The following is a 26,085-nucleotide window of genomic DNA, read 5'->3' as shown; positions in this document are numbered from 1 at the left end:
ACTCAAGGTCGGGCGCTGCACTCCCTGTGGTGGTGTGGAACACGTGTGTCAAATTCGAAGTCGGTGGGGTGAACGTTTCTCGAGTTACGTGGATTACACACATACATACAGTACACAGAGACGTGGTGCATTTATAGATAGATAGATAGATAGATAGATAGATAGATAGATAGATCTAGATAGATAGATAGATAGATAGATAGATAGATAGATAGATAGATAGATAGATAGATAGATAGATAGATAGATAGATAGATAGATAGATAGATAGATAGATAGATAGATAGATATATAGATAGATAGATAGATAGATAGATAGATAGATAGATAGATAGATGTATACACAAGGTTTAATAATGAATAGATACAGGTCTAAATGGGATTTATTACAGCTCTCCTTTTTTTCTTTTGTTTTAATTTCCAACCAAAATCACTTCAACAGTCAGGCAGCATACATACTCTCTTAGAGTCGTAGGTCTTCAGGTGAATGATGTCATAGTCTGAGAAGGCCCTCCACGTCTCACTGAACAGATCTCCGTAACCATAGAAACTCTTCAGATGTGAGAGAAGAACACACAAACACAAATATATTATGTCAGAAATACAATAATATATATTTTAACCACAAGCATTCCTATGCTGGGTGTCAAGTAGGACTACAATGGAAACAAGTCCTCAGGACGTTTTTGTTTTATGCAAGTAATGCATGATTGAGTAGACATTTAAAGATGACACTTCATAAGACTTCCTCCAAATTCACGCCAGCTTTTATCATATCGCTGCTGTTTCCCCCCCCTGCAAATTAACGCCCTACTGGATCATACTACAGTGTCACACAAAAGCATCAAAAGTAGCAGATTCACAAGCTCGAAACGTGGCTGGAAGTGACACATTTTGAGCTTGTAGATCTGTTACTTTTGCTGTTTTTGAATTTGAATCGTGAAAAGTAACCGTTTTGGACATCGGGGTTTCCACGCGACAGAGACAATATTCAGAGCCATGCTAGGGTGCATCCTGTGCATCCAGGTTATGCATGATTGTTTCTCTTCAGTTTTGCGTCCATATGAATAAGTTATCACAGTAGCACTGCATCCTCAAGTACCCACCGTGTCCCACATGAGGATGTTGATGTCTGAGCTGAAGGAGTTGTTGATGTGCTGGGAGATGTACAGGTTGACAAAATCACAGAAGTGGTGGTACATGTTCACCCCTGTCAAAAGACATGCAGAATCACTTTGACACATTTTTATTCTACAGTCACGCCTCAAAGGTATTAACCTTATTCCTGGTGTGGCCAGGAATAAGGGCCGTAGAGGAGCAGTGGGGGTAGGCATCGATATTAAATAAATATATAGATGCCTCATTGGCGGCTGCAGTTCACTGGAGCCATGTGTCTCTAGCGTAAGACGGAAGGCAAGCAGAAGTACGGAAGGCACGCTGCGTCGATGCCACGAGGAAACAAACGTTTACATTGCCAAAGCAAGTGCCACTGGGAAAGAGGGAGTCGCGCCTCTGATTGGCCAACCGAACCCTTCTGTGATGCACGCGGAACTAGCGCTACGGAGCGATACGGAGACAACGCAACTGCGTTGGGGCCCAGAGGCAGGGGGAGAACACGGTGGCCCACCTGTGCCGTCGGTAAAATGAAATTATAAATACATATATAGAGTCAGAGATGCAATGACAGTTGAGTTGAACAAAGAGAGAGAGAGATTGTTACCTGTACTTTATTTTTTACCTGTACTAGTGTCTAGCTATAGTGAGAGTGGAGGGGGCCCAAGGGGGGTCATTAGCCCCTTTGTTTGAGTGTGCTGGGTCGTTACTACAACAACAACAACAGATCAACTGTAGGAATGTTTCTACAGTTCATGTTCTTGCATGCAGACATTGGGGATAAGCTAATGTGTTATCGCCTTAACAGACGACGTCACACTGATAAGAAACAGCATGCGAGCGCATACCAGCAGCAGAAGAACCCTGCCTCTCATAAGATGCAATGGAAAAGTTCTAGCTGCACTCACGTGTAAAAAATGCACCCTCAAACTTTCAGATGCTGTTTTTCTCCCAGTGTTGAGGAAGAATGATTAGGATTTTTATTGTATTCTCTCACTCTTGAAATATACAATCCATTGGTTTCTGTGTGAACAATAATAGTAATTCAAAGCAGTTGTCCTCAAAACCACACCTCCAGTCGCTGTCATAAGAACGGGAGGTGCGCTCATGATCACGGCAGCAGAGCCTGTTTGTGCACGGCTGCACGCGCACCTGCAGCCCATCAAGTATAATTTATGCTTCGTCCCGTGATGGTGTCGCGCACGCAGACCTCTACACTCAATAGTCGCATCCACGATGCAATGTGAGCTTGTATATCAGCTGTTCTCTGTGCGCTTTGAAGTATAAATGTCTCCTAGGGTGCACCTCACTAGCCAACACACAAGAGGAGGTTGAATGAACTGAAACCATGCACTCCCCAAAACAACAGGTTAGGAGATCTGTTGGGATTTAAAAGGTTGAAAACTTCCTTTATGTTGTTTTAGTAAAAAGTCACGCCGACCGATATATTGGTCTGACCCATGACAATCAATTTCCGTGCAAAACTAATCATTGGAATGGATTCAGAATCATGAAAACGCCCTAGTTTGACACATTACATGCTTCTTAAAGCAAAATTAAATTTACATTTGTTTTGCCCTAAAGGTTTTTAATGGTACTCCAACTTTCAACCCCTGAATTTACCATGATCCACAATTTATATAATACTCTATTTTTGAGGGGCGCTAGCCCCTCCTATATACAGGTTTAATGTTTGTCTTTAGTTCAATGTTTGTTTTGTAAACAGGTGTGATTTATAATATGTTATTATTTGGATGAACCTAAGGATCATAAAAAACCTTCAATGATTACTTTTGCAATTTCTTTTAGGTCAAAGTTTAGATTGACTGGCCAATATGCCCCCCACATATATAATGAATTGCAGCTTGGTTAAAAGCACTCGGAAGAACCTTCGGTGCTCGAAGGTTATAAAACGATAGTTTGGAGGTCCGCTCAAAAATCCCTGCCGAAGCTTGAATCCTATAAAAACAGGGCTAGGGTACAGCCTTAGAGTGGTGTCTACCTACGTATGGGCTAGGGTACAGCCTTAAGGTCATTACACACTGGCGAATTAGCGACACGATGCGAATAAGCGATCCGAAAAATGTGAAATATTTGCCCGGAAAATTCAGTCGCGTCTGTACACATATAAATGCGACGCGTATTGTGCGATTATATTCGCCAATCGCCAGCCCTCCACTCCAGTCTCCTCTCCTCCTCCACACTCCTCCTCCACTCCACTCATCTTCTCCTGCGTTATGTCATAATTGGTATCCATTCTTTCATACCCTGAAGGTGCTGAAACGTTGGTCTTTAATAGAAGTGTTTTGTATCGTGATTCGTGACTATACGAGCTGTGCAACCGATCCTTCCTTTACAAGTTTGTCTCCCGTCCCGTGGTCAGCACCTTCTCACTATTGGTGTGCAGCGTGCACTAATACCTCTTTTGTTTGTATTGGTATATCCTACTATCCTTTCCACCACTTCTTGTCTTCTTCACTACCGTGATGTGGAGTCCAGAGTCATTTGGGATCGACGGCCGGTCGGCTGCCCACCCGTGCCGTCGATAAAATAAAATTATAAATAGGGTGATGTCAGCCAATTTGGGCCACTTTTTGGTAATTTGGTAATTAAACTGAGAAAAAGCAATGCACAACACTAAATTGGGTTTATATGATTATTATTGACTGTTTAATATGTTTAAGTTAAATGTATTTAATAACAAATAATAGTTTAGTCCCTACAGCTTCTTAAACAATTGCTCACATATATTTTTTTCCTTGCTTTTTAAAGTTGAACAGCCAATGGATGCACATGATTCTGATGATAAGGTTGACAATCAATAAAAAACAATGGTGGCCTTCATCATGTATAATGCTGATGATCACATATACTGCTTAGCCGACTTTTTTATTTATTTATGTTCAGCTAAAATGGGCCACTCAAGCTGCAAAGAAAAACAGTCATTTCTGATTTAAAATAGGCATTTAATGGCATTTAATGTTTGTTAGGACAAAAGGGGCTACCCTCTATACACTGACACAAAAACGCGTCATCAGAGCGGAGGGAGGGGCGTCAGCTGCGACTCCGCGGCTCCGCCCACCCCCCAGGGTAAGTTGTGATGATTTGCTCTCGTTCACTGCAATGCAATTTGCGGCATTTCCAAAACAATATTGCGCAGAGTAGCGATTATCAAACGTATTTGCAATGCCATACGTTGAAAGATCTGTTGCCCGTGGACAAGGCACGTTACCTCCGCAAGTTAGATATTATCGACATAGTTGTTTGTCCGTATGTGATTAAGGATTGGAAAAGTTGCATTGGCAGCCATAGAAAATTCTGCCCAGGGTAAAAAACCGGCTGTGACGTTTTTGGGCGTTCCTGTCTTGTTAAAAAACTGGATGTGACGTTTTTGGGCGTTCCTGTCTTGTTTCGTGTCAGTGTATAATGTCATTAGCCCTACATTGTATTAACACATAGAATGCTGAAAGCGTTTTTAAACGTTTTATTATAGCCACCCCTAAGAAGCGCATAACGTTTTTATACGTTTTATGGTCCAAAAAACGTTTTTTTATTGATTACTATAGTTCAACTATATTTGCGCCCGGACAACTCATAATGTAACACCGAAAAAGAGTTAAAACCCCCCCCTGCTGAAAAGAGGTGTTGGTCTGAGAAGCGTCTGGCACCGCCTATTGGTTGGTCTATGCGAGGACGTACGACGTAATGGAGACGGCCGTCCGGCATAGACCAACGCAGATGTCAGGGGATCTAAAATGGATGGGTCCATGCTCTTGTGTGTGTGAATACACTCGATTCCCCCTCCCCTCCTGTTTCTACATGGTTTCTCCCGAGGGAGAATGGTGGGGGGGGGGGTCTCTTCCTCTTGGATCGCATTGGCAGTTCCCCCCCCACTCCCGAGTCCCCACTGCTTTCAACTGCAAGGCTTGCACTCTCATTCTCGGAACAAGATACAACGCGATTTGCTCTCTGCCCGTATATAAACCTGCAACGATCGGCATTTGATTTCATAACGTAACGTTTGCCAGACACATGTGGAGTTAGTCATGGACAGATTGCACATCATTATCGAGGGCCCGCCATGATACGTTGGTCGCTGATCGCAAGCCGTACTGCTGCTGCTGCTGCGCTGCTCGCATCCAACCATCCAATCCATCCCCCTTTCTCGTTACAACAGGCTATTATAAACTCACCGTCGAGCAGCCTGCCCTGCACCTAATGTGATAAAATGAACGGCAGGACAAAATCGGATCGATTATTATCTGTCTATCAGCAACATTTCTTCCAAATACGTTGACGTGCTGCTTGTTGTTTTTCTCTCCAAACATGTCCAGACACAATCCGATCCAGTCTCGCGTCTCACCTTATAGCTACGCGACTGGATCGATGAGGTTAGTGGTATGTCTGGACATGTTTGGAGCGGCACACGACAATCGACAATAATGTTGATTATGCAAGATCATTTCCTCAAAGCCTAGTTGCCCCCCCCCCCCGTTACTGCGATTGTAGCTCGAATCACAGAATGAGTTCAATGAGCGTAGGGAGAGGGCACATATGGGGCTACGATTGAGGCTGATTTATATTTTCTAACAACTTAGGAGAGAGACTGACCACGATGCAGGCAGAAGAAAGTTTCCAAGTCCGTTTTATGATCAGATAATGTGCATCAAGACTCTCTGCTTTCATAAGAAAAAAACTAATACTGTAATTGCGAATGCAATGAGCACTTACTATGAGACCTAGCAGATCACGTCTGTCTGTCTGTCTGTCTGTCTGTGTGTGTGTGTGTGTGTGTGTGTGTGTGTGTGTGTGTGTGTGTGTGTGTCTGTCTGTCCCGCTTACTGTATATGTGGACCTGGCCCTTTTGTGCCCATATATGGAGCTGAGTGATTTGTGAGTCATGGTGACATGAGTGTGATGGCGTGGTCCTGCTTTGGGGACTCCTTATATGGTTATGGCTGAGTTATGGTGACATGAGTGTGATGGCGTCTTTTGTGACCATATATGGAGCTGGCGTGGTCCAAGCACTAACTATGACACCCTGCAGATCATGTCTGTAATTTATTAGTGTGGTTGCCCACAGGCAACCAGACTCTTGTAATTGTAACACTTTATGTCCACTTATTCCATAGTTTATTCCACTAGTCTTTATTTTGACGCACTACTCCTCCCTCAGTTTTGACTGTACACACTTGAGCCATATGTCAAATTGACCGGAAAAATCGGGAATCGATGGCGTGTACTTTGCTAAGAGAAATGTTGTATAGTTTAATTGATATGAATTTATTAGTGAATTAAATTATCCCATTGACTTCAATGGAAAAATGCAAAAAATCACATTCAAGTATTTTTTCCTCTGAGACTGTAAGCACTATAGTTACAAAACTTGGAGGAATATTTCCTAATTATCACTAAAATTAATTAAAAATATATATTTTTAGGTCGGCCTCATGGTGGCGCTATAACAGCCCACTTTACCTTTTGGCTCATAACTCTTGAACCATATGTCGTAAAATCAAAATTATTTTTTCCCTGGATTCCTTGGGTCATGACGCCTCTCCCCATATAGGCCACGCCCATTTCCGCCATGATGGATTTTCCGCCATTTTGAATTTTGTCCAAAACACACTTTTTGCTTTTCCTCCTACAGATTTTGTCCAAATCTCACAAAAATCTGTACACGTGATCTCTGGACCCATCCGATTAAAACACCAACTGCAGATTTTCGGTAGTGCGTATCGTTCGGCCGTAATCGTCTTCCGAAGTCAGTAGGAGGGGCCTATATCACGAAAAATGCCATAAATCACGAACGGAATGTCCAATCCATCCAAAATTTGAATCACATGTCCGGGGTGGTTCGTGCAACCGAGTTCCAAAAGCAATTCTATTTTCATCCATAGGGGGCGCCGCAAACGCGATAAATGTAACCGTTTGTCGGAAAACCAGAATTTCGGGGGTTAAATCCCCTCCGAATTACTTACACACGATCTAAGGTGTGACTTGAAACTGTAACAGGCTGGCAATATCAGTGGGAGGGGTATATATATGTAAGCCACTGCGGCAACCACACTCTGCAATTTTTTTAAATTGCGACCTCTACGAGGTTGTCTAGTTCTAATTGTTATTGCAATTTACGATCTGCGTTCGCTTTCCGCGTTCGCGCGTCTTACTCGTAATAATAAAAATCACACCCCTGTGAAGTGAGCAGTGCAATGTTGTGAAGTGAGCAGTGCAACATTGCACTGCTCACTTCACTGGGGTGTGATTTCTATTATTATTACAGTATTAGTATTTTTCTTATGAAAGCAGAGAGTATTCTGTTTCATACGGTATATAGTATGTACATGTCGCTATAGGCCTTATTTTGTGAATATTTAGTTGTTAGGTCCATGCTTTCTCTAAAATTATCTTTTTCAGAGAACTTTAGAGATGGCATGGGCCTGAATAACTATTATTCACAAAATAAGGCCTATAGCGACATGTACATACTATATACCGTATGAAACAGTAGACTCTCTGCTTTCATAAGAAAAATACTAATACTGTAATAATAATAAAAATCACACCCCTGTGAAGTGAGCAGTGCAATTGCACTGCTCACTTCACAGGGGTGTGATTTTTCTGGGTGGTATTTTTCTTATGAAAGCAGAGAGTCTACTGTTTCATACGGTATATAGTATGTACATGTCGCTATAGGCCTTATTTTGTGAATAATAGTTCTTCGGGTCCATGCCTTCTCTAAAGTTCTCTGGTGGGCGCAAGCTGCATTCAATAGCCAATTAGTGACAAACTGTATATGTGTACAATGTGTACTGTTTTCCTCCTAAAAGTAGACATTCAGGGCTTTCATTCGGTATATGGTTTGTATAGGATATTATTTGTGCTCAATTTTATATCGGTCTTTTGAACTAAAAAAACTGAACTGAAATGTCTGTCAACTTCAGGCCTCCATATCTCTGTTGTTTTTTTTCACAAGCAGCGTGCAGGCAAAAGCAGGTGTTAGAAAAAGGTCAATATCTCCAGAATGGAAGATGGTAGAATCATAATTTTTTTTTTAAATTGAAGTGGACAAGTTGGGCTTTCTTTTGATTTATGCGGTGTGATTCTCGCTATAAGAGGCCCCTCGCTGTGGGCCCCCAAAAAAGTTCAAAAATCCCAATGTTAATCCCCTTAGCACTGGAAATCCTTGGTCCACTAGAACCTGTAGCATTGTATGTGTTAATAAAACCAGTAAGACGCCCTGAGGGCAAGAAGCGATTTTTTTAACAGAGATATTTCCACGAAACTTCACAGGTTGATCAATAATATGAATACGAACATTTTTTTGCATTGAAAGTTTCCATGAAATCCAATATGGCCGCCACAATATTAGCACCCAGAAAATAGGTTTGGCTCGAACTTCTGAACCAGATGAGCTAGAAACGCAAACTTGGTATCTATTTCATGGTTTCTGACAATGAGATACTCAATGGAATACCTATTTTTTATTATTGGGTGTCTCATGAACATTGTCAGCACCATAAACAATTTAGCAGCCCATTAAATTGCAGCAGGGCTATGGCAGGAGAAAACAAAACGACCAGTGTTCGGGTTGTGACACTGTGTCAAGCATGTTGGCCACGGGAAAAAGACTGCGTGGGCTGTATGGGCTTCTGAGCTTATACACGTGCCCTGTTGATATTCATTTGTGAGGTAGAAGGAAGCTTCTGGCCAATTCCAAAGTTAAAAAAATTAATTCTGGATCATAAATTACTGATTTGACACCGAGATCACCCATATCAGACAATCATACAAGTGATGGCTGCCATCTTGTGTGTCAAGTACAGCTGTGTCAAGACACATGTGTTGTGTGCACATGATGTGCAGCATTGGCTGTTAAAACTCAAAGGTCTAGGAGGCAGAAAACGTATAGCTGGCTCATTTTACCTGATGGCCCACTTTACCTGAAACCACCCTACATACAGTAGTTTGGTGGAGCCCGTTGCTCGCTGTTGCGTGCTGTTAGCACACCCATATGCCATGTCAACGCACCCAACAGAGTTGTAGGAGGGGAGGTGTGCAACAGTGTGCCGGACCGGCTGCTGCTCTGTTGACAGCTATTGTACGGTACGCCGCTGTTTATACGCAGCAACAAGTTTGGGCTGCATTCTGATTGGTCAGAGGTGTTGCAGTTCGCCTGCGAATGTCTGCAAAATTCGACACCAGAGCGAAAAAATAAAGAGCGAAAACTCGCATTTTCGCACATTCGCCACTGATGTGGAAGCTTGCATTGACTTCAATTGGTTTTTTAAAAAGGCGAATTATTCGCACAAATAAATCGCTAATTCGCCAGTGTGTAATGACCTTTATCCTACGTATGGGCTAGGGTACAGCCTTACAGTGGTGTATACCTACGTATGTTATCCATTAGCTGAACGTGAGAGCCACTGAATTGTCCTTCCTTACCAGCATCCAGTTTCATGAAAACAGTGGGTCTGTCGATGATAAGGTCACAGTGTTTGTCTTCTGAAGGATGGAAGTCCAGCTCTGTATACATCTGTAGTTCAGCATACCTGCATAGAATCAAACATTTCACATATTTATTTTTTTGAGGCTGCGTGTGTCTCTATGTCTCTAGGAATGTCTGTCTGTTTGGGGTACGAACAGCTGCAATACCGCTGGGTGACCTACCTTCAAGTGGCGCTGTTTTTGTAGCTTTTGAAAGTATTGGTGTGGGGTTACAGGTGCATGATGAGAAGCAGAGTTTTTAGTGTAACAGCAATGTCAATATTTTTCTTATTATTTTTGTATTATAATTAAATTTTATTTTCTAATGTTTTGTTTTTGTCTTTTTTTGTTTTTTAGCGTTGACCCAGATGTCGAAAATTCTATTACTGCCACCTGCTGGACGCAAAGCCAACCTCAGACTGCCGAGGTCTGCTGGGGCGATTTAGAGGGTGCACACACAGCACTAGAACGGATGTTGTGGGCGTCCATCTTTATGCTAATAAATAGCGTCAATGCTAGCGAGCTAAACTATAGCCATCCATGCTCTAGAAAGTGTCAATGTTTCCATCTAGACCACCGGATAATCAGCAAAGACCTCCGAACATCGCACGTTTTATACAAACCATGGAGAGCTCCGTAGATTAGGAGTTATTCAGCTTTTAGTCAGCCTGTATAATGGGAGGTGGACGGGACCGCTGTTGCGAACCAAAATAATAATAAAAATAGAAATCAGCGATCCGGTTTGATATCAATAATAAAGCTTATCTGACGGAGCATTCCGCCAGGAGCGGAAGGTAATTACATTCCTTATGGCAGAGCGTTAGGTGAACTGTGCTTGACTCCAAAGGCACCACTCCATTAGGTTAAATCTTAATGGAGATATGAGATGTTTAGTGTAAGTCCGAGTCAAGTCTAAAGTACTGATTCTTGCATTTCTGTTTCGAATTGAGTCCATGAATTAAATCTACAGCCTTGGTCATTCAGAATCATCTCCATAATGAATGGCCATCCCCATAATCCCCATAAAAAACAAACGCCCCGGAAAGGCAGAGCTGTGTGCAAAGCATTAGGCTTAAGTATCCATGTGATAGTGGTATATTTAAAGTTGTATTATTCTTTAAATCAATTGCTGTCTTTATTTGCTTTCAAGTCAAGTAGGTCCTCAGTCTACAGCGGCCTATATTCTAATATCCACTGTCCGAACTTTGTAGGTACTGGATGACAGAGTCAAAGGTGTAGCAGAGTCATATCGCAAGTACATCACGTCACAACTCCTGATTATTACTTCCTAGGTCTGACTCGAGTCAAAGTTTCTCAAGCTGTCAGATTGGTTAGTTATCTGGTCTCAAAACAGCTGTGATGGCCGAGTGTTTAAGGCGTTGGACTCGAAATCCAATGGGGTCTCCCCGCGCAGGTTCGAACCCTGCTCACAGCGTACTTCTGGTCCTTTACACGTGTAGGATATGCAAATACTCTGAGCTTCCCTTGCGTGAAAGTTTGTGGGTGATGTTACAGCACCAAACTCGTTAGCACTAGACATTCAAACAATGTTGCTTTCAAGTCTAGCGTCAGGCAGACACTTTAAGCTATATCTCACAGTATAAGTTACACCAGAACTCAAGATTTTCACAACTTATTTGTCCCGAGTCTAGGACCAAAGTTTCTGTGAGAATGACTGGTCATAATAGAGACAAACACAGCTGTGATGACCGAGTGGTTAAGGTGTTGGACTTGAAATCCAATGGGGTTTCCCCGCGCAGGTTCGAACCCTGCTCACAGCGTTCTGAATGTGACATCACATATAATCTGTTTCTTGCTGGTCTTTATTTGATTTCAAGTCAAGTAGGATCCTCATCAATGCGCTACATGCCTAGCTGTACCAGAGTCACAACACAAGTGCCTCGCGTCACAACTCCTGATTATTACTTCCTAGTTCCGACTGGCGTCAAAGTTTCTCAAGCCGTCAGATTGGTTAGTTATCTGGTCTCAAAAGAGCTGTGGTGGCCGAGTGGTTAAGGCGTTGGACTTGAAATCCAATGGGGTCTCCCCGCGCACGTTCGAACCCTGCTCACAGCGTACTTCTGGTCCTTTACACGTGTAGGATATGCAAATACTCAGAGCTTCCCTTGCGTGAAAGTTTGTGGGTGACGTTACAGCACCAAACTCGTTAGCACTAGACATTCAAACAATGTTGCTTTCAAGTCTAGCGTCAGGCAGAGACTTTAAGCTATATCTCACAGTAGAAGTTACACCAGAACTCAAGATTTTCACAACTTATTTGTCCCGAGTCTAGGACCAAAGTTTCTGTGAGAATGACTGGTCATAATAGAGACAAACACAGCTGTGATGACCGAGTGGTTAAGGTGTTGGACTTGAAATCCAATGGGGTTTCCCCGCGCAGGTTCGAACCCTGCTCACAGCGTTCTGAATGTGACATCACATATAATCTGTTTCTTGCTGGTCTTTATTTGATTTCAAGTCAAGTAGGATCCTCATCAATGCGCTACATGCCTAGCTGTACCAGAGTCACAACACAAGTGCCTCGCGTCACAACTCCTGATTATTACTTCCTAGTTCCGACTGGCGTCAAAGTTTCTCAAGCCGTCAGATTGGTTAGTTATCTGGTCTCAAAAGAGCTGTGGTGGCCGAGTGGTTAAGGCGTTGGACTTGAAATCCAATGGGGTCTCCCCGCGCACGTTCGAACCCTGCTCACAGCGTACTTCTGGTCCTTTACACGTGTAGGATATGCAAATACTCAGAGCTTCCCTTGCGTGAAAGTTTGTGGGTGACGTTACAGCACCAAACTCGTTAGCACTAGACATTCAAACAATGTTGCTTTCAAGTCTAGCGTCAGGCAGAGACTTTAAGCTATATCTCACAGTAGAAGTTACACCAGAACTCAAGATTTTCACAACTTATTTGTCCCGAGTCTAGGACCAAAGTTTCTGTGAGAATGACTGGTCATAATAGAGACAAACACAGCTGTGATGACCGAGTGGTTAAGGTGTTGGACTTGAAATCCAATGGGGTTTCCCCGCGCAGGTTCGAACCCTGCTCACAGCGTTCTGAATGTGACATCACATATAATCTGTTTCTTGCTGGTCTTTATTTGATTTCAAGTCAAGTAGGATCCTCATCAATGCGCTACATGCCTAGCTGTACCAGAGTCACAACACAAGTGCCTCGCGTCACAACTCCTGATTATTACTTCCTAGTTCCGACTGGCGTCAAAGTTTCTCAAGCCGTCAGATTGGTTAGTTATCTGGTCTCAAAAGAGCTGTGGTGGCCGAGTGGTTAAGGCGTTGGACTTGAAATCCAATGGGGTCTCCCCGCGCACGTTCGAACCCTGCTCACAGCGTACTTCTGGTCCTTTACACGTGTAGGATATGCAAATACTCAGAGCTTCCCTTGCGTGAAAGTTTGTGGGTGACGTTACAGCACCAAACTCGTTAGCACTAGACATTCAAACAATGTTGCTTTCAAGTCTAGCGTCAGGCAGAGACTTTAAGCTATATCTCACAGTAGAAGTTACACCAGAACTCAAGATTTTCACAACTTATTTGTCCCGAGTCTAGGACCAAAGTTTCTGTGAGAATGACTGGTCATAATAGAGACAAACACAGCTGTGATGACCGAGTGGTTAAGGTGTTGGACTTGAAATCCAATGGGGTTTCCCCGCGCAGGTTCGAACCCTGCTCACAGCGTTCTGAATGTGACATCACATATAATCTGTTTCTTGCTGGTCTTTATTTGATTTCAAGTCAAGTAGGATCCTCATCAATGCGCTACATGCCTAGCTGTACCAGAGTCACAACACAAGTGCCTCGCGTCACAACTCCTGATTATTACTTCCTAGTTCCGACTGGCGTCAAAGTTTCTCAAGCCGTCAGATTGGTTAGTTATCTGGTCTCAAAAGAGCTGTGGTGGCCGAGTGGTTAAGGCGTTGGACTTGAAATCCAATGGGGTCTCCCCGCGCACGTTCGAACCCTGCTCACAGCGTACTTCTGGTCCTTTACACGTGTAGGATATGCAAATACTCAGAGCTTCCCTTGCGTGAAAGTTTGTGGGTGACGTTACAGCACCAAACTCGTTAGCACTAGACATTCAAACAATGTTGCTTTCAAGTCTAGCGTCAGGCAGAGACTTTAAGCTATATCTCACAGTAGAAGTTACACCAGAACTCAAGATTTTCACAACTTATTTGTCCCGAGTCTAGGACCAAAGTTTCTGTGAGAATGACTGGTCATAATAGAGACAAACACAGCTGTGATGACCGAGTGGTTAAGGTGTTGGACTTGAAATCCAATGGGGTTTCCCCGCGCAGGTTCGAACCCTGCTCACAGCGTTCTGAATGTGACATCACATATAATCTGTTTCTTGCTGGTCTTTATTTGATTTCAAGTCAAGTAGGATCCTCATCAATGCGCTACATGCCTAGCTGTACCAGAGTCACAACACAAGTGCCTCGCGTCACAACTCCTGATTATTACTTCCTAGGTCTGACTCGAGTCAAAGTTTCTCAAGCTGTCAGATTGGTTAGTTATCTGGTCTCAAAAGAGCTGTGGTGGCCGAGTGGTTAAGGCGTTGGACTCGAAATCCAATGGGGTCTCCCCGCGCAGGTTCGAACCCTGCTCACAGCGTACTTCTGGTCCTTTACACGTGTAGGATATGCAAATACTCTGGTTAAGGCGTTGGACTCGAAATCCAATGGGGTCTCCCCGCGCAGGTTCGAACCCTGCTCACAGCGTACTTCTGGTCCTTTACACGTGTAGGATATGCAAATACTCTGAGCTTCCCTTGCGTGAAAGTTTGTGGGTGGAGGTTACAGCACCAAACTCGTTAGCACTAGACATTCAAACAATGTTGCTTTCAAGTCTAGCGTCAGGCAGACACTTTAAGCTATATCTCACAGTATAAGTTACACCAGAACTCAAGATTTTCACAACTTATTTGTCCCGAGTCTAGGACCAAAGTTTCTGTGAGAATGACTGGTCATAATAGAGACAAACACAGCTGTGATGACCGAGTGGTTAAGGTGTTGGACTTGAAATCCAATGGGGTTTCCCCGCGCAGGTTCGAACCCTGCTCACAGCGTTCTGAATGTGACATCACATATAATCTGTTTCTTGCTGGTCTTTATTTGATTTCAAGTCAAGTAGGATCCTCATCAATGCGCTACATGCCTAGCTGTACCAGAGTCACAACACAAGTGCCTCGCGTCACAACTCCTGATTATTACTTCCTAGGTCTGACTCGAGTCAAAGTTTCTCAAGCTGTCAGATTGGTTAGTTATCTGGTCTCAAAAGAGCTGTGGTGGCCGAGTGGTTAAGGCGTTGGACTCGAAATCCAATGGGGTCTCCCCGCGCAGGTTCCAACCCTGCTCACAGCGTACTTCTGGTCCTTTACACGTGTAGGATATGCAAATACTCTGAGCTTTCCTTGCATGAAAGTTTGTGGGTGGAGGTTACAGCACCAAACTCGTTAGCACTAGACATTCAAACAATGTTGCTTTCAAGTCTAGCGTCAGGCAGAGACTTTAAGCTATATCTCACAGTAGAAGTTACACCAGAACTCAAGATTTTCACAACTTATTTGTCCCGAGTCTAGGACCAAAGTTTCTGTGAGAATGACTGGTCATAATAGAGACAAACACAGCTGTGATGACCGAGTGGTTAAGGTGTTGGACTTGAAATCCAATGGGGTTTCCCCGCGCAGGTTCGAACCCTGCTCACAGCGTTCTGAATGTGACATCACATATAATCTGTTTCTTGCTGGTCTTTATTTGATTTCAAGTCAAGTAGGATCCTCATCAATGCGCTACATGCCTAGCTGTACCAGAGTCACAACACAAGTGCCTCGCGTCACAACTCCTGATTATTACTTCCTAGGTCAGACTCGAGTCAAAGTTTCTCAAGCTGTCAGATTGGTTAGTTATCTGGTCTCGAAAGAGCTGTGGTGGCCGAGTGTTTAAGGCGTTGGACTCGAAATCCAATGGGGCCTCCCCGCGCAGGTTCCAACCCTGCTCACAGCGTACTTCTGGTCCTTTACACGTGTAGGATATGCAAATACTCTGAGCTTTCCTTGCATGAAAGTTTGTGGGTGGAGGTTACAGCACCAAACTCGTTAGCACTAGACATTCAAACAATGTTGCTTTCAAGTCTAGCGTCAGGCAGAGACTTTAAGCTATATCTCACAGTAGAAGTTACACCAGAACTCAAGATTTTCACAACTTATTTGTCCCGAGTCTAGGACCAAAGTTTCTGTGAGAATGACTGGTCATAATAGAGACAAACACAGCTGTGATGACCGAGTGGTTAAGGTGTTGGACTTGAAATCCAATGGGGTTTCCCCGCGCAGGTTCGAACCCTGCTCACAGCGTAATATTGCTCTCTTTACGTATAGGACATCCCATAGTCTGTGTTTTGCTGTCTTTATTTGCTTTCAAGTCAAGTAGGTCCTCAGTCTACAACGGCCTACATTCTACCATCCACTGTCCAACATTTGTAGGTACTGGCTGACAGAGTCAAAGGTGTAGCAGAGTCATAACACAAGTGCCTCGAGTCACAACTCCTGATTATTACTTCCTACATCTGACTCAAGTAAAGTTTCTCCAGCTGTGACATTGGTTAGTTATCTGGTCTGAAAACAGCTGTGTTGGCCGAGTGTTTAAGGCGTTAGACTCGAAATCCTGCGCATGTTCGAACTCTGTTCACAGCATACTTCCCGTTACTTACACCTGTAGGATATGCACATGCACAAACTTTTCCCTTGCGTGAAAGTTTGTGGGTGGAGGTCATAGCACCAAACTCGTTAGCACTAGACATTTAAACATTGTTGCTAAGATTCATTTTGTATTCATCCTCGACCCCAAATCACACCTTGGAAAGCATGCGTCGTCAAAATGTTTTCTGCACGGTAGATCAAAGGCGCATTTGCGCACCAACAGCTGAGACTGTTAAGGCCTATTCATAGTCTGGATTTTCGGTGATGAGGTGACCACCGCTCCGGTGGTGAGCTGACCACCGGAGCTGAAATAACGTTGCGCGGTGGTGAGTAAAAACAGAGAGAAGGGCTGGAGCGGTGGCAGTGGTTTGCTCTTCACCGCGGCTCGTGACGTCATGTTGTAGTTCGGTGGTCACCTAACCACCGAAAATCCAGACTATGTATGAGCCTTTACTGTATGTAGAGAAATCTGACAGGCATTCAAAAGGAACTCAAATGTTATTTTAACGTCCTGTAAGTAAACTAGTGTTGACTAATCATTACACGTGGCTCTTATTTTGAAGAGTAAGTCAGTGCACAAGAAGTCCGTTTCAGTTGTAAACAAGCTACTATGACACTTTCCTAAAGTTACGTGCTCCTCTCATAGTGGTAGTCGCTAAACCACACGACCATAATTATTTACAATATGGAAACCATGCATCTTGAACAACACTGGGATTACTTAAACATGGAACCTGAAGCAGTAGGTGAGTAATTACTTTTATCTGTGTCCGTGTCTGTCCGTCTGTCCCCGCCGTGCGCACCAACTTGCATGTACAGGTGCTCCTTTGAGAACTAGCCCAAAATAATTATACAGCCCTGTGTATAGCTCAACATGTCAGCCTGTCACCCCCTTCACATTCAGTAGATCCTGTGATCTTTTGTGGCCAGGTGTAATTTCCTGGGGTCTAGTAGGACTATTGTAAATAAAAATGAAAAAAATCGCTATAAAATAGTATAAAAAATATATATACATATTTAGCCCCATGTTCGAATGCCCCTGCCCCCCTGTAAAAAATAGCTACATTTGCTAAAACGAAAGAAAGCAGCAAATGGAAAAAAATGAACACTCATCTTTTACTTTCTCTAATAACAACCTAAAGTAGGATCCTCATCAATGCGCTACATGTCTAGCTGTAGCAGAGTCATGAACATGAACCTTGGTTGAAATAAACTAAAGTTGTCCTTAGTAGAAAAATATGTAGTACTATTAATGAATGACTATAGGCAGGGGTTCTCAACGTTTTTGGCTGGGGACCCCCGGAAATGCTTTGGCCATGTCTCGTGACATGTACATAATAATAATTGGGGACCCCCCAAAATAATTTGGCGACGTCCAGGTTGGGAAACCCTGGCCTCGGGCAGCCACAGGACCTATCAAAATAGCACTCCCTGGGGGAAAGTCCTCCAGCTGCCACTGCTGGTGCTTATCAGTGTGATGTTGTCTGTTAAAGGTAAAAGTTGGTTTAAATAAGCGTTAAAAAAGCTCTATATTATACCTTGTACTGTGTAAAACTGGAGAAGATTAGACTCTCCTTGAATGGTTCTTCCGATAAGTTTGGGAGGATATGGGGTCCATTCTTTCAATTCATTTGAATCCGTCTCTGCTTGGGGATGGGTGAGGTCTGCTAGACTTTGATTCAAAAGCACCTTATACTGTGATTGGATTGCTGTGATGTAATGCGGATTATGGGTGTATCATGTACCTATGATTGTTTATTGGATGTTGTGTACTGTTGTTTTGTCTGTTTTTGTCTGCCTTTTACTTTTCAACTTTTACTGATCCTGTATTTAAGGTTTGTTTGTCTTGTTTTCTGTTGTCTTTTTTCTTTGGGGTGAAAATTAAATGTGTTTACTCTTGTCATGTCATACTTGTGGGGTTTATTTAAGAGAAGCTGTTAATGCCACCATTTATTATTTTCAACTCCTGTATTTAAATAATGCTTCTGTGAAAAAACCAATAAACAAAGTTATATATAAAAAATAAAATAAAAAGCTCTATATTGTGATAGTACTCATTGCTATAGTGTTTGTTCAGTAACAGGAGTCTCCATGTCTCTCCAGCTTTTTATTAAACAGAAAATGCATTTTCAGTTAGGGATACCAATTTTATCCAATCAGGATAGAGAACTCAGTGGGATTGTAAGTGATGACACAAAGAAATGAGCAGACAAACTGGAACTGGAACACTATACAAATGATGCTGATAAATTACTACTCTATCCTGATTGGCTAAATATGTATCACCTACCAGAACATTTTCTGTTGATCAAAGAGCTGGATAGACAGGGAGACTCCTGTAACTGAACAATACAACAAATAACAATGATTACTATCAGAATATAGTGATTTAACCTTTTAACTAAAAATATCTCACTTACTCTACCTTTAAGGTGTCTATTTCATAAAGGATTTTAGGTTGGACCTTTTCTCCACGGAATCCTGGGGAAACTATATATATCTTTTATCTGCTATCTTCATATGGGAGCAATTCAGTATTAAAAGTCATGGTTTTCATATCACACTGCGTTGAAAAATTACCCTACGACGAGGATGGGATTCGAACCCACGCGTGCAGAGCACAATGGATTAGCAGTCCATCGCCTTAACCACTCGGCCACCTCGTCACATCTAAAAGATTATATAATTTCAAAAGAGGGTTTCAATCAAAAGGTTTGGGCTGAAGCAGAAGCTTATTAAGCCCACCTTATTAATGATTAAAATAATTATCCATTAAGGATAAGGGAAAAAAGTGCTGTGCTGTGCTTCACTCTAATTGTCAAAATGACTGCATGGTCGAAGGCCAGGATGGATTTTCAGATATCAGTCTCTCCAGAAGCAGTGGGTTAGAAATTTGCAATACAACATTCTCCTAAGATAATCATTTGAAAAAACCCTGAAGTTTGATCAGAGTAATTGTAAAGAGTACATGCAATAGGTACTTTTGTTATAGAGCAGCTTAACTATGGAAACACTGCAATAATAAGGCAACATCTGTGCATGCCTCTGCCTAGGGAGTGTTCTTTGGATGGTTAAAGGGGGAAGGTGCCCTCTAGTGACATTCTTTGGTACTGGACAAAAGTATGCGCTTTCAGCTGTCCCACATGCCTTGAATTCTAGCAACAACATTTTCAAACGCATGTCTCCCCGGTGGTCTAGTAGTGGTTAGGATTCGGTGCTCTCACCGCCGCAGCCTGGGTTCGATTCCCGGTCAGGGAACACCCTAATCCTAATGATCTCTGTATCACCAACTATCATACAACTTGTAACAACAAGAATGAAGCCCCAAATGAATAGCCTGTTCAAGGCAGAAATGTTGCCCTGTCACTGCACCTCACTGCTCTGTATAAAAGACACAGAATCGGAGCCATTGTTGAGCCAGCAGTGGAGGTTGACACTGTGAAAATGGCACAAAGGTCACAAGTGTTCATTGTCTAAATCAACACTTTATCCTTTTTCGTGAAATATTTTTGAGTGGTGCAACCACTCCAAGGAATAGCAATGTCCCTATGTCTGTGTACCAACAGAGGGCACTGTTGCACCACTCACTTCAGACTGGTCAGATTTTTTTGCTTTCCCTTTGCTTATCTATTGTATAGCGTCCAGTGGAAGCCCTCATAGTAATAACCTTATTCACATGTAATAAATGTCCTATAACTGTTAACTGTTGGAGTCTCCCATGTAGTTGTGTGTTTGAACCACACACAACACGCACACATCACACGTCAGTGGCACACATTGTACAGTGCCTTTAGCACAAAACTACTACTACTCCCTATGTCTGCCATCCTTTTGTTACACAAGCTAGATACTAGACAGGCTAGTACAGTACTTAATAGGTTAGTTCACACCCCATTGATATGTAAAGAGTACTTGCAATTGCTACTTTTGTTAAGAAGAGCTTCCCTATGGAAACACTGCAATGCTTACAATGCACTGTGCATGCCTCTGAATAGTGAGTGTTCTTTAAATGGTTATAGGGGGAAACGCCCTCTCATGACGTTCTTTGATACTGTAAAAAAATAAAAAAGGGCTTTCAGCTGTCTTAAATACATTGAATTCTAGCAACAACAGTTTCACATATCTCCATGGTGGTCTTGTAGTGGTTAGGATTCGGCGCTCTCACAGCTGTGGCCCGGCTTCGATTCCCGGTCAGGGAACTACCTTTTGGTTTTGCATTTCCTTATAAGATCCTTATCATGTGTTAATAAAGCTATAAAGGTCTTAATAATAAATAGCATTGAAAACATGTATGTTAGATTATAAAACAGTCCGGGTTCGATTCCCGGTCAGGGATGAACCTTATGATCTCTGTATCAACAACTATTGTCCAACAAGAATTAAGCCCCAAATGCATAGCCTGTTCAAGGCAGGAATGTTGCCCCATCGCCTAACTGTTAAAGATAAAGACACAGTGACAGAATCGGGGGCATTGTTGAGCCAGCAGTGGAGGTTGTCACTGTGAAAATGGCACATAGTCACAATGGTGTGACGTCTAAAGCAAAACCTTTATGCTTTTCCTTTTTGTGGTTTCTTTTCCTCATCTACTGCCCCACACACCCCTTTTCCCCTCACTGTATATGTTTTTTCCCCCTTTGTACCTCCTTTATGATATTTCCTGTTTTTGGCTATAGAGAACTATTATAGAACGTCTCTAAATGTCATGATGAATTGAAAACGGTGGACCCTCTTGTAAACAAGTGTAATGCTTTATGGTGTCATCTGTAATTCTGCAAACAGTTCTTACTTCAATCAATCTGCGTAGCAACCAGTGGAGGCCCTCAAAGAAATAACCTTATTCACATGCAATAAATGTTGGATTTTCACTGAACAATAATGTCAGGACGGCAGAGTGGTCTAAGGTGCTATGTTCAGGTTCAATGGAGATTCACACACACACACACACACACACACACACACACACACACACACACACACACACACACACACACACACACACACACACAACTTAACAGGTTAGTTCACTCCATTGATATAAAGGCTGCGCCATTTGTGCAACGTCATTCGCATTCAAAACAGTGTAATACTGGTCATTTAAAATAATGAAAACAAAACAAGCATTGCCATTAAATATGAATTGCTTTCATTTCCTTATCTATTTTAGAGCAACACATGGAAGCACTAATATCAATAACCTTATTCATGTGTAATGAATGTAATGTAACTGTAAACTGTTGGATTCACTCATTAATTTCTCATAGCATTAATGTCAGGATGGCCGAGCGGTCTAAGGCGCTGCGTTCAGGTCGCAGTCTCCCCTGGAGGCGTGGGTTCGAATCCCACTTCTGACAAGACAAGATTATGCTGTTATTAGAGATCAGCGGATGAGCTTTTTTCTCACCCGAATCCGAGTGTGCATATTTATAATCCACCCGTTATCCGACCGCATTAATTAATTAATCCAATTTATATATTCGCAACCACCCGAAATCCGCTGCAGGGATAGCCAATCTACAAGTTCACAGCGCATCGCTGGCTCGCTGCGTTGTGAGCTTGTAGATTGGCTATTTATAAGTTGTGTCACTCACCACTGCCGACAGTTCACCAAAGTTACGGTTGTATATTCCCATTTCCATGGCAACAAGGCTGCCGTCTGTTCAGTCGGTCACGTTCGCACATCGCAACAAACGTCTTTTCATGTGGCAACACAACACAACTACAATACAGACAATACAAGTCTGCGCAGTCTAGAGCAGCTTCACAATGGAAACACTGCAATTAGCCGGGGAGCCACAGGCCCAAAAGCTCAAGGTATAGAGATTAACCTGTGATGTCATGACGTACTTTTTTGTGTTTTTGAGGAGCCCTCATATATACAGGTTTAATGTTTGTCTTTAGTTCAATGTTTGTTTAATAAACGTCATTGACAATGAAGGGGAAATTTACGACATATTGACCCTCATTACGTCATTATGTGTTTTATTGTTAATGGCATTTAATGTTTGTGTTGGCACCGTTTGTTTTATATCACCATTACAAGACCTAATCAACATGAGTTAGACTTTAATATATTAGCTTTGGGGTGGGAGAATCTACCATGCCTGACTTCCTCTGGGAGAGGGATCTTTTGTGCCTTCCTCAGACTACATCTCTCTACTTTTTTTGCCAAGTGCTTGAAAAGCACTTGGCATTTGCACTGATGACCGTAAAGACGATTGGCTGCCTCTAGGCCAATGGGAGACGTACCCATAAAACCCATAGTCTAAACGGCATAAAAAAACATACTCTGAACACCGCAACCTAAAAAAACTAGAGGTTCACACATCTAGTAACAGAAACGAATAGTTTTCATAATCCTCATGGGGGTCCGTGATTGGTTTAGCAAGGGGAGGGCGGTGTCCCTGGTTCGATCCCTGGTTTCTGCAGCATGGGGCTTTCCTTATAGGGGTGGCTGTGGCTCCGGTAGGGCAGTCATTTGAGTTGATGGTTCGATGCCCGGCTCTGACTGCCTAAAGCAGTGTCTAACCTTTCAAATGGCCATAACTCTGTGATTGATCAGCACAATGAAGGACTTGATTTTAGGGCTGTGGCCTGAAAATCTAGTGAGAGAAAAGCACGAGCCAGCCAGGAGTCGAACCTAGAATCTTCTGATCCGTAGTCAGACGCGTTATCCATTGCGCCACTGGCCCACTGCTCTGTGGAATGTTTCTCAACAAACTCAACATTGGGATGGGAGAATCTACCATGCCTGACTTCCTCTGGCAGAGGGACCTTTTGTGCCTTCCTCAGGCTACATCTCTCTACTTTTTATTGCCAGGCAGAGGGACCTTTTGTGCCTTCCTCAGGCTACATCTCTCTACTTTTTATTGCCAGGTGCTTGAAAAGCGCTTGGACTTCATTTGCACACACCACTACTGATGACCGTAAAGACGATTGGCTGCCTCTAGGCTGCCTCTAAGCCAATGGGAGACGTACCCATAAAACCAAAAGTCTGAACGGCATAAAAAACATACTCTGTACGCCGCAACCTCTAAAAACTGGAGGTTCACACATCTAGTAACCTCTCTCTCTCCCCCTCTCTCTCTCCCCTCTCACTCGTCCTTTCTCCCCCCCTCCCCTCTCTTCTCCCCGCTCTACTCTCTCCCCTCTCTCACTCTCCGTCTCTTTGGCAGGGGTCTGCCATGACAATATCACACCAGGGGCCACGTCAGACTCCCCCAGGGGCCACAGGAACACTGTTGCTCCAATCCTCAATAAACACCTTTTTACAAACTGTGGTATGCCGAAATAGCTCAGTTGGGAGAGCGTTAGACTGAAGATCTAAAGGTCCCTGGTTCGATCCCTGGTTTCGGCAGCATGTGGCTTTCCTTATAGGGGTGGCTGTGGCTCCGGTAGGGCAGCCATTTGCGTTGATGGTTCGATGCCCGGCTCTGACTGCCTAAAGCAGTGTCTAACCTTTCAAATGGCCATAATTCTGTGACCATGTTCTCTGATCAGCACAATGAAGGACTTGATTTTAGGGCTGTGGACTGAAAGTCTAGTGAGAGAAAAGCACGAGCCAGCCAGGAGTCGAACCTAGAATCTTCTGATCCGTAGTCAGACGCGTTATCCATTGCGCCACTGGCCCACTGCTCTGTGGAATGTTTCTCAACAAACTCAACATTGGGATGGGAGAATCTACCATGCCTGACTTCCTCTGGCAGAGGGACCTTTTGTGCCTTCCTCAGGCTACATCTCTCTACTTTTTTTTTGCCAGGTGCTTGAAAAGCGCTTGGACTTCATTTGCACACACCACTACTTACGACCGTGAAGACGATTGTCTGCCTCTAGGCTGCCTCTAAGCCAATGGGAGACGTACCCATAAAACCCATAGTCTGAACGGCATGAAAAACATACTCTGTACGCCGCAACCTCTAAAAACTGGAGGTTCACACATCTAGTAACCTCTCTCTCTCTCCCCTCTCACTCGTCCTTTCTCCCCCCCTCCCCTCTCTTCTCCCCGCTCTACTCTCTCCCCTCTCTCACTCTCCCCTTCTCTCTGTCTCTTTGGCAGGGGTCTGCCATGACAATATCACACCAGGGGCCACGTCAGACTCCCCCAGGGGCCACAGGAACACTGTTGCTCCAATCCTCAATAAACACCTTTTTACAAACTGTGGTGTGCCGAAATAGCTCAGTTGGGAGAGCGTTAGACTGAAGATCTAAAGGTCCCTGGTTCGATCCCTGGTTTCGGCAGCATGTGGCTTTCCTTATAGGGGTGGCTGTGGCTCCGGTAGGGCAGCCATTTGCGTTGATGGTTCCATGCCCGGCTCTGACTGCCTAAAGCAGTGTCTAACCTTTCAAATGGCCATAATTCTGTGACCATGTTCTCTGATCAGCACAATGAAGGACTTGATTTTAGGGCTGTGGCCTGAAAGTCTAGTGAGAGAAAAGCACGAGCCAGCCAGGAGTCGAAACTAGAATCTTCTGATCCGTAGTCAGACGCGTTATCCATTGCGCCACTGGCCCACTGCTCTGTGGAATGTTTCTCAACAAACTCAACATTGGGATGGGAGAATCTACCATGCCTGACTTCCTCTGGCAGAGGGACCTTTTGTGCCTTCCTCAGGCTACATCTCTCTACTTTTTTTTTGCCAGGTGCTTGTTTTTTTGCCAGGTGCTTGAAAAGCGCTTGGACTTCATTTGCACACACCACTACTTACGACCGTGAAGACGAGTGTCTGCCTCTAGGCTGCCTCTAAGCCAATGGGAGACGTACCCATAAAACCCATAGTCTGAACGGCATAAAAAACATACTCTGTACGCCGCAACCTCTAAAAACTGGAGGTTCACACATCTAGTAACCTCTCTCTCTCCCCCTTCTCTCTCTCTCTCCCCTCTCACTCGTCCTTTCTCCCCCACTCCCCTCTCTTCTCCCCGCTCTACTCTCTCCCCTCTCTCACTCTCCTTTTCTCTATCTCTTTGGCAGGGGTCTGCCATTACAATATCACACCAGGGTCCACGTCAGACTCCCCCAGCGGCCACAGGAACACTGTTGCTCCAATCCTAAATAAACACCATTGTACAAACAGTGGTGTGCCGAAATAGCTCAGTTGGGAGAGCGTTAGACTGAAGATCTAAAGGTCCCTGGTTCGATCCCTGGTTTCGGCAGCATGGGGCTTTCCTTATAGGGGTGGCTGTGGCTCCGGTAGGGCAGCCATTTGCGTTGATGGTTCCATTCCCGGCTCTGACTTCCTACAGCAGTGTCTAACCTTTGAAATGGCCGTAACTCTGTGACCATGTACTCTGATCAGCACAATGAAGGACTTGATTTTAAGGCTTTGGCCTGAAATCTATTGAGATAAAAGCACGAGCCAGCCAGGAGTCGAACCTAGAATCTTCTGATCCGTAGTCAGACGCGTTATCCATTGCGCCACTGGCCCACTGCTCTGTGGAATGTTTCTCAACAAACTCAACATTGGGGTGGGAGAATCTATCATGCCTGACTTCCTCTGGCAGAGGGACCTTTTGTGCCTTCCTCAGGCTACATCTCTCTACTTTTTTTTGCCAGATGCTTTAAAAGCGCTTGGACTTCATTTGCACACACCACTACTGACGACCGTGAAGACGATTGGCTGCTTCTAGGCTGCCTCTAAGCCAATGGGAGACGTACCCATAAAACCAAAAGTCTGAACGGCATAAAAAACATACTCTGTACGCCGCAACCTCTAAAAACTGGAGGTTCACACATCTAGTAACCTCTCTCTCTCCCCCTCTCTCTCT

General features: G+C 43.7%; 1 protein-coding gene across 1 annotated transcript in view; it reads right to left on the bottom strand.

Moving 5' to 3' along the window:
* Nucleotides 1–26,085, bottom strand: part of eogt (EGF domain-specific O-linked N-acetylglucosamine (GlcNAc) transferase) — a 102,210-nt gene that overhangs the window by 13,467 nt on the left and 62,658 nt on the right. The window contains exons 7-9 of the mRNA XM_080775460.1: nt 9,559–9,665; nt 1,107–1,210; nt 460–552 (exon numbers count right to left, since the gene is read on the bottom strand). Coding sequence (XP_080631586.1) covers nt 460–552; nt 1,107–1,210; nt 9,559–9,665 — 304 coding nt within the window. The remainder of the gene's footprint in view (nt 1–459; nt 553–1,106; nt 1,211–9,558; nt 9,666–26,085) is intronic.

The sequence above is a fragment of the Protomyctophum bolini genome (assembly GCF_963924005.1).
Source record: "Protomyctophum bolini genome assembly, chromosome: 2".
NCBI classification, from domain to species: Eukaryota; Metazoa; Chordata; class Actinopteri; order Myctophiformes; family Myctophidae; genus Protomyctophum; species Protomyctophum bolini.
Note: the sequence above shows the minus strand (reverse complement) of the source record. Positions and strands in the feature narration are given on the sequence as shown.